This window comes from Lucilia cuprina, chromosome 3 (assembly GCF_022045245.1).
Source record: "Lucilia cuprina isolate Lc7/37 chromosome 3, ASM2204524v1, whole genome shotgun sequence".
Taxonomy (NCBI): Eukaryota; Metazoa; Arthropoda; class Insecta; order Diptera; family Calliphoridae; genus Lucilia; species Lucilia cuprina.
In genome coordinates, this window is record NC_060951.1 from 50,856,335 (window position 1) to 50,866,527 (window position 10,193).

The 10,193-nt window shown below is 25.2% G+C and overlaps 1 protein-coding gene across 1 annotated transcript in view; it reads left to right on the plus strand.

Annotated features, from left to right (window-relative positions):
- The window catches only part of LOC124418861, a 131,907-nt gene extending 126,056 nt beyond the window's left edge, over positions 1-5,851 (plus strand). Inside the window, exon 2 of the mRNA XM_046946559.1 lies at positions 427-5,851. Within this exon, the coding sequence (XP_046802515.1) occupies positions 4,444-4,788 (345 nt within the window). The 5' untranslated portion in view covers positions 427-4,443 and the 3' untranslated portion in view covers positions 4,789-5,851. The remainder of the gene's footprint in view (positions 1-426) is intronic.
- Positions 5,852-10,193: the final 4,342 nt, after the last annotated feature.

Below are 10,193 nucleotides of genomic sequence, written 5' to 3' on the forward strand. Positions count from 1 at the left end.
GAATCCTTTGATTTACTGTGATAATCAGTAGCACGTGTAACTTTAAATTTTAAATATATTTTTTATATAAATCGTTATTTCAATCTTAAATTACATTATTTGATTTTATCCATCTTTTTTTTAAATCTTCAAGAGATTGGGATTTAAATTAATGTTCGACCATAAAAATTAACACTACAAAGGTTTCAATTATATTAATTATTTTAAAAAATAGTCATAATAAAAAATAATTAATTAAAGTTTTTTGTTTAACCTGGATTAAATCAATAAGCTTTTAATGAAGTTGCAGCTTAATTAAAAATGATTTATAAAAAGACAAAATTTTCGACTGTAAATTTTTTTACTTAAATAAATAAAAAATATAATAACTTTAAACACTAGCAAATAAAATTAATTTGTAACTGATTTTTTTATTTTTATCAACAGATCAAACAATGATGGACAGCTGAAACAGGAAACAAATTAAAAGTAAAAGCTACAGTAAAGGCTACTTTAACTATCAAACAGCCTTCTCAACAACCACACCAAAACAAAAAAGGAAAACAAGTTGTACTTAATAAAAATCCTTTTCATTCTTATCCATCATCACTAACAACAGCAACAAAATATTAAACCACAACAGTTGCAACAACTCATCCATCAGCATTATAACGTTGTTTCATATATTTTGTTTTATGTTTTTATTGTTGTGTTTTATTCTATGCCAAAATGGATTGGACTCGTTGGCAAAATACATTTCTATGGATTGTATTTAAATCTGGGAGCATAATGTGGCTGCCTATATGATTCTCACTACATGAATTATATTAAACCACAAATAAATTTCTTTAAATAAAATATCAACAAAATATATTAAAGAAATTTTCATAGCAACACCTACATACACTTTCAATGTAATTTTGATTTTTAGTTAAAATCGTAAATGTGCAATATACATAAATACCGTAACAAATGTGCAAAATATTAAAATATGTTAAAGAATTTAAACAAACTAAATGTTCGTCTTATCAAACTCATCATACAAGTCACTAATTCATATTAGTAGTTGAGTAACAACGTAAAAAACAGCGAACTCAAAGTAAATTGAAAATACACATATTAATATAAAAAATTAATTTTAAGTTACAAAACAGCAACGATCTTCCCCAAAAAAGCAACAAAAAGAAAACAACTTTTTTATACTCTCAAGTCAATAAATCATCTTAAATAACCGATATAAACAAGAAATTATCAAACATCTCTCTGTTTATTACATAACATCACCAAAACTATAAGCATTTGTATAAAAATATATCATTTTACATACATAAATGCACAATTAGCAAAAAGATAAAAACGTACTAGCAGAAAGAGTGTAGTTTCAGTAACGTTAACAAACAACAAAGGGAAAGTATTAAAATCCACAACAAAATATCACAATTACTTTAAACAACAAGAACAAACTTTACTTAATAACAAATATCAAGCACAACTTTAACTTAAAACTCCAGAAGAAAAAACAAAAACATCGTCATGATTTTAAGAATATTGTGATTAAGGTGGAAAGTGAAACCTAAGCGAAAACGTTAAATCAAGACGTAGAGGGGGAAGCAGTAAAAAGAAGAAGTCGTTGAGTGAGTTCTAGCAAAGTGAGTGAGAACGAAGGAAAGAGTGTAGGAAAACAAAAAAATTATCATTTTGACTCATTAATCATCGAAACGCACAACAATAGTGATTGCATTCAAAGAATCGCAAGCAGTAGCAAACGAAGAAGAAATCGAAAGTCAATACTAAAGGAACAAAACAAGGACATAAAAAATATCCCAAGAAGAAATATCTACCCAGGCATATTCAAGCTGTATTGGAGTTTTTCTGCATTATCAAATAGTTACTAAAGTGGAAAGCACCTCACAAGTATGTAGTTGTCTATATTTTGTTTTTAGTTTAATTTTGTAAATATTAAGTAGAATTTATAACTGTTATTATATGTGACAAATTACTCTCGCATACTAAAGAAACAAACACATGCATAAAGAAATGTATATGTCTTGTATTTTTGTATATAATCCTATTATGTATTCCATTTAGATATATACATATGTATTAATGTATATAGTTGTTATGACAAAGTGTACGCTCATGTACTTTTGATTTGTCGTGCTACAGTGCGTATGATTAATATAAACAATTTACTTTTTATGAAATTTTATACTAAGGAACGAGCAATGATTATATTTTCTTTCGTTTGAGTAAGAAAAAAGCTTATTATGAAATTAATTTTTGAGAATAAGAAAATTAGGAGAGAGTCATGTTTGATAAATATTAAAGCATAAGTTTTATTTTTTGAAATATGATGTACTCATTTTTACAACCACTACCGAAAAAATTGTAGCATTTTTCATTCCGTATGAAAATCAAATTTTGTTTTTTTTTAAATTTATAAAGCTATCATGACATGTCCTTACGTTCGTCTGTCTATCCAGCCAGCCGATCTTACTGTCGACCTATCTTACTTTGCATATTTTTATTGATTCAATAGCAGCTTTGTTAGGTTTTATTAAAAGTAACATCATCTTTATCAAAAGAAAATAGATGGAATAATCTAGACACATGTAGATGGGTCAAATTAATAGACAGCGATTTTTATTTTTAAAAGTATCAGTTTGTTAAACAGAATTAAATTAATCAATGTAGTCTTTTTCCAAGATTTTTCTAGTAACATTGGTTATGAAACACATATTAGCTATCCAATAAAATTCGTTGTCTCTATACCATGCCTGTCTGTTCGTCGTCAAATAATAAGCAAATGGGCAACCTATAGGATCCTTTGGTAAGCCCATGGAGAAGATGTGGTCTTTCATAAATACTCATTAAAGGCAGTTGAGCTATCTAAACTAGGCCCTAAATTTATTAAACTCACATACTATATATTTCTGAAATAGAAACTAATTTTAAAATTATATAATTCTTCACATAACAAAGTATATAGTCTATATAACAATGTAAATATATATACATTGACGCAAAAGTTTAATAACCTAACGCCCATTTTCATAAACCACAATTTATTTTATAAATTGTTTATCAAACAACATTTCCATACAAAATTTGATTTGTAAACCCTTTATAAAATAAATATTTCTTAACGAATAATAGAATAACAAACATTAAAATTTACAAAAATTATATGTATGTATATAGATATTTTAATTATGCTACGCAACACATTTTACATCTATCGAAAGCAGTAATATACAAATGTAAATATACAAAACTAACAAAACAATAATAATTAAAACTTTGACGAATATAATATAATAAAAAAACTAAACAAATCTCAGAGGAGTTAATAAACAAGTAAACATAAAACTATCAACAACATTTAAAACATTATAATTAAATTAAAAAGTAGAAAAACTAAATAAAATAATAACACAACATTCCAAGTTAAATAATAAATAATAATGACTGTCATGTGATTAACAAGCATTTTTACTGGATTATAAAGAATGAAAATACTTCATAAAATGTGTGACAAATTGCTTGAGTGTAACGTTTATGGTATGTCAGCGTCTGTGTAATTAGAAGTGTGACATGTAAATCGCGTGCTCTAACAGTTGTGTTTAACAAAACGTTAATTTTTGTAACAATTTCATGATAAAGATCATTTAATTGGTCATAATGTAAGAAAACAACAATAATAATATGTATGAACAACAACAAAAGTGACCAAAACGAAAATAAGTTGAACATAATTTTACATAAAGAGTTAACCGGAAAAACCCCTATGTAATAAATAGCTATAATACAGTGGGTCTAAAGGAAAAGATTTAGTCTATAAATGATATACGAATTTTAGATGTCAGAGTAAGATGCCTAATATTTAATACTTAATTAGGCACGAGGAATATATTTACTTATTTAGTTATTTGACATAAATATATTCTGTAGGTCGATTTAATAACAAACTTGATTATTAAAAAAGAAGCTTATCATATAAACCTTAAGGTCCGACATCTAACAGGATAATTTTCCAGATTTTGTAGTTCAAGATACATACTGACTATTTCAAGTAACACGGCGTTCGTATATTCTTCATAAATAATTTCAATCATATTAAGCCCACTGTAAACAAATGGATAAAAAGGTCCTGCTATTTATTTTAATAAAAATAAAAATAAAGCGTTAATTTCATAATAACACGCGTACAACAAAATCAACACGGGTCGGGTTACAACCAGACAAAAAACAAAACTTTATAATTATAAACAAAAGTCCATAACAATTTAGCAAAAAACCACTCAATTTACAAAAAAGTGATGAATTTTAAAACATGAATAAAGTTCACGCAATATAACGTGACTTTTGAAAAGAAGAACCCAAACAGCAATAACAAAAAATAAGAAAAAAAGTATAGAAATATAAAAAAACACATTTTAATTAAGTGCTATTGTTTGATTTCAAATGTATAAGCCGGAACCATTTAGTAGACGTGGTAGTTTAAGATCCTTACGCAGTGCCCCTTTACTTAGCACCGTATTAGAGAGTACACTATCATTATCTCGTATACATCCGATTACTTCATTGGAATTACCCGGTCTCGATTACATACATACGGTACAATCACAATCGGCCTTACAGCAACATCATACCGAATTAGGGACATCATTACGTAGTGGTATTGCAACAGTGACCGCAGCCACAGCTGGTACCCAACCGCAAACAACATTAAAAACACGCTTGGGAATCCAGAGTTCAGTACGTGAAACTAAACGTAATAAAGCACCACAACGGTATGTAAATGATTGACAAAAAAATTTGTATAAAAAAAGAAACCAAAAAAATTTAAAATTATTCTGAAAGTATAAAAGTTTCTGTACAAAAACAACCTTAAATTATGTATAGAGTACATGGTCAATTAAATAGTATTATTCTGTGTTAAATTTCTCGTCGATCTGTTAGGGTGGGGGTATTTTAATAATATTATTATTTAAACACCTGACATGTGAAACATTTTACTATGTTTTAATTTGCATATAATATTTTTTCTGTAAATTTTAATAAATCATAAAATTTTTTTATTTGGTATCTACTGTTTTTGCTTCAATTTTTCTATTATTTAAGCTGCATATTAAACGAATATTTATCATAATCAAACAATTTACAATTCAAATGTCATGCAATGCAGTTTATGCTATAAATTTATAGTTTCTTTTAAATACATAATTGTATTAATGTTTTAAATTTTAAGGTTTAAAAGTTTAAGCAAATAGTTTTTCAATTGTATAAATAAAACAAAAATTTTGCATTTTTTGTATTGGTGGCGTATGCTTAATATTAAATTTAACGACACAAAATAACATACACGTCTAGATGAGTCGATAGTTTTAAGTTTTGTTAAAATTTGTTATTCATCATAACTTTTACATAATATTGTCGGAAATTGCATAAATACATAAATTTCTTGAATTTAAAAAAAAAATATGTAACTCATCGAATAATTTTTTCGTAAATTAAAAGCCAGTATGTCAGCAGATCGACTATTCTGTAGATTAATACAAGGATTAGTTTAGAGGCTTGTCAGAATAAAAATTATAGACTATTTTGGCTTTTGCCTAGACTAGTCTAAAACTTTAATTGATTAGTTCATAGACTACAGAGGATAGTCCAATAAACAAGTTGGACAGAATAAACTTGAGACTAGAACGTAGACTAGTCTAAAACATGATCAGCCGAGAGACTAGTCAAATTCCACGGAATATTCTGAGAACTAGTCTTGATACTAGTGCATATAAAAAGAAAAGTAGTCAAAGTCAAATACTACCTCATAGACCAGCTAAGAGATTAGTCAATATACTAGTCACTGACAAGACAATAGATAAAAAGTTAAAAAGAAATGTAAACTATGGATCCTTTAAAAATACCTTTTTTGGAAAGTATAGTTACATTTTCAAAATTTAAATTTTAATTTTCTACCAAAAAGATTAGATATATTTTCTAAAGTAAATCTTTAAAGGATTCGTAAAAAAACTTATTATTTAAAACTTTACTCTTAATATAATTATATTCTCAATTATTAACACTTCAAAAATTGATTTAATTTTAAATAATATTTAAAAATGTGTCCACAAAAAAATACACGTTTCCTTTAAGCGTATGCATTAACGCATTTATAGTTAATGTTTTTCATTTTCCTTATTTTCCCCTATATTTTTATTTTCGCTTATAAGTGGATAAGCAAAATATTTCCGCTTCATCTACAATAACAATAAACAAAATTGTATACTCTTGTTGTCATGCCTCTAGGTAGGTAATGTCAAATAATGTGGCTGCCTGAATGGTTTGGTTGGCAATTGATGGTGCTAAAAAACAGGAAAAATAGCGTATTTATACGCTTCATTGCCAATAACGTAAAGTTTCAGTTTCATTCGAGAGAAGAGAGAGAGAGGGAGACTTCGATTTTAGCCAATTCTATTATTATTATTTTATCGAAAAAAAGTAAATCATTAATGCTACAACAGGCATTAAAAGTGTTTGTTATCAGCTTCAGGCTACACTATCGCTTTTAATGGTCTACGTGACACATTTTTTTGACAAACAAAAAAATCTGCGTTCATGTAATATATAAAAACTTTACAATCTCATTTTCGATTTAAAATACTTTGATTTTCAAGTTAAAGATTTTATGTTGAATTTTATTTCGATATTCTATCATTATTGTTGTTGTGGCAACTACGGCCTGTCAATTTAATCAGTTTAATACCTTGTTGCTAAAGATTGTTTTCTTCTTCAACATTTAGATATTTAGATTTTATGTTGTTGTCATTCTTTGTTGTGTAGGCATTATTGATTAAGAATTTTCTAAAGTTTTTTTTTTATTTGAAACTTGTACTTGATACTTTGTGTCTTACCATAAGTATTAAATTACATTGACTTTAAACGTTTTGTTTTTCAAACTGTTGTTTAGTAAAACCTCAGGGTAATTTAGTTAAGACCTCTTGGGAGCAAATAATGTCATTGTTTTAATAAAATGTTATTTAATTTAGAAAAAAAGAAAATAATCTATGTTTATGGAGATGTTTTTCTTTAAGCTGGGCGAAATAAAGAAAAGTTTATTATTAAGTTTTGTAGTGTATAAAGAATCTTAGGATTAAATTAATAATGTTTAATACTATTAGATATTTTGTGAGCTACACTTGTGATTAAAAGAAAAGCTGTGGATTTTTTATTCTTTTTATAATTTTTATTTTAAGTTTAATAATAATTAATTCAACTTCAATTCTAAATTGACAAATGTATTTTAAACCAAACTCTCCTCAATTGTAATTTTATTTCAAAATAATTTCCGTTTACATAATTTTATTTTTTTTTTTTTTTTTTTTTTTTGCTGCAATTCCATTCAGAATTTTATTTTTCTTAAATTTTTTTGTGTCAACCAATTTATTTTCTTTCTCAGAAAAAAAAAACAAAATATATTCAGATAAATATTTAAATACATTTCATATGAATATTTACATTGTAGATTTATTTAATGTTTAAATGCAAATATTAACTTATCACTTAAGATTTTATAGCTCAGGTGTATTATTGTGACACCAGTTACCGCAAATATTGCCTGTGGCCAACCATATGTATGTATTTTATGCATTTTATATTGTATATTTTGCATACATTCACATTCAAAAATACATAAATAAATACATATAGTATACACACATAAATACTTGTCTAAAGAAAGTGAGAAATAAACCGAGAATGAATGATAAAACAGTAAAAATTGAGACATGTATTTAAAGAAATGGGTATGTTTGTACTATATATGTATATAGGAGTTTGTACAATATATTATTGTGAATAAAACTTGATATGCATGCATGTGCATGTCTTATTTACATATAAATTTATAAATAAAAACAAAAACTTTTCATTTCATTTGTGGTTTTTTATGAAACTCGAAAAATAGCTACTGCGTACAATCTTTTTTATTATTATATTTCGTCTACTGTGGTAAAGTGACAGTAGCCATATAATTCAGTGATTTTGTAAATATATGAATATATTTTATATGTTTAATTTTAAAAGGCCTCATAAGATTCATAGACGACCTAGCCATGTTCGTCCGTCTGTCTATCTGTCTGTTAAAAACACCATAGAGTCCCCTTTCATAAAATCACTTTAACACACATAACTATCTAAAAGAAGCATATATAGCGCTAAAATAGCGATGAAATTCAAAATACATAAAAAGTTTTTGACAAGATAAAATCTCTCTGTCAAATTTCATGATAATCATAATCACATAATAATTTTAATACTAATTGTCTTAAAAATACGAATACAGTTAAGAAATTCGAAAAAACTAGTAATCTTGCCTAAGGCTCTCTATCAAGTTTTATGAAAATCGGTTTATAATTGATACTATCCCCTTTAAAAAATTAATTTAACACTCACTCACAACTGACTTCATAATAGCATTGTAGTGGTGAAGTTTATTATAAACAAGTTCTATTCCGAAAATCGGATGTCTATATTAATTTTAATAGTCAATTTCAGCACATATCCAGTAAATGACATTTACTTTATTTTTTGCTGCACCAAATTCGATTGTGGGTATTAAAGATTCGGAATGGCCAAATATACTACTCTTACTTGTTATTTTAAATTTATTATTTAAAATTCAGCACATATCCAATAAATGAGATTAACTTTATTTTTTGCGGCACAAAATTCGATGATGTATATAGAAGATTCGGCTTGGTCATTTTCTGTATAAGTGTCCTAATTCAAACATATTGATTTTACTATAATTATTTTTTTCTTTCTTATAAACTTAAAACAAAAAATAGTTTTTTTAATCGTTAAAAAATCAATATATTTTAAATAGTGTTTTTTTCTTATTAAGACTCACTTTAAATAAATGAGTGACAAGTGCATTTGCATATTGCTACTTGTTCTATAATTTTCTGTGATTATTTATATCTTGTTAGTTTAAAGCTTTCTTTTGCAATTTTATCATCAAACAAAAATAATAGCACAAGTATGCAAGATATTGAAAATAGTAAAAGGAAATATAATATACTCCAATCCAATTAAATAATATGCATACTTTCTCATATACATACTTATATTTTTACTATTAGTATGTGTTTACACACCTACACTACATAAATTTGCCAAAAGATAAAACGAAGTTAAAATAAAATGGAGAAAGGACATAAATATCATATAGAAAGGATTATGGTGTTTATATGTGTATGTATGAGTTAGAGTATTTAAGTACTATGTTTGTTTTTTTATTTTAATATAAATAAAATTAAGAGAATTATGTATATAAACGTAATAATCTTTAATAAATTGATTTCTTTTCTTAGTAATTTATTATCATGATACATTTTTTTTCTATTTCTTGTTGTATGTGTACTTGATACATTTAGTCATCACTTTCATCATGTTGTTATACTTTTATATATTTTTTTATGTTCTTTGGATTATTATTTTTTCCTAACAATTTACTAAGTTAACTTACCAAATGTGTTATAATTACAGTTTGTTAAGTTTTTTTTAGAGTCCTTAGACTATGTAGTAGAGGGTAAAGTACAGTGAGTCAAAACAGGTTCATAATTACTATTTTTTTTTTTTAAATAATGGGATTTCTTTGAAGTAAATGTTTCTGATAAAGTTTTAAGAAAATGTTCTTTAAAGAAGAACAGTTTTAATACATTTTTATATAAAAAAATAATTTTTTATATAATATAAAAAAAAAAAAAACAATTTTATAATAAAAAATTTTGTATTTTTGAACAAATTTTATATAACAAAAACAATTTCAGAAAAACTTTCTACTAAAAGATACAATTTTCTATAAAAAGAAAATTTATAAAATTGCAGAAAATTTTCTATAAACAGAGAAAATAAAAAAAATATAAAAAGGAACATTTTTAATACAAAGAAAAATGTTTCCGAAAAATTTTTATATAAATAAACATTTTCCGAAATTTTTCAATGAAAAGAGAAATTTCTAAAAAATAATCTATAATTAAAAGAATTCATTTTTTTAAGAATTAAATAGAAAAATAATAAAAAATATTATGGAAAAAATTTGTAAAAAATTAAAGCCAAAAAAATTTTTAAATTAAAATTTTTCTATAAAATATAAAATTTTTATAAAATGTTCTATGAATGAAGAATTTTTAAAAATTTCCTATAAAAAGGGA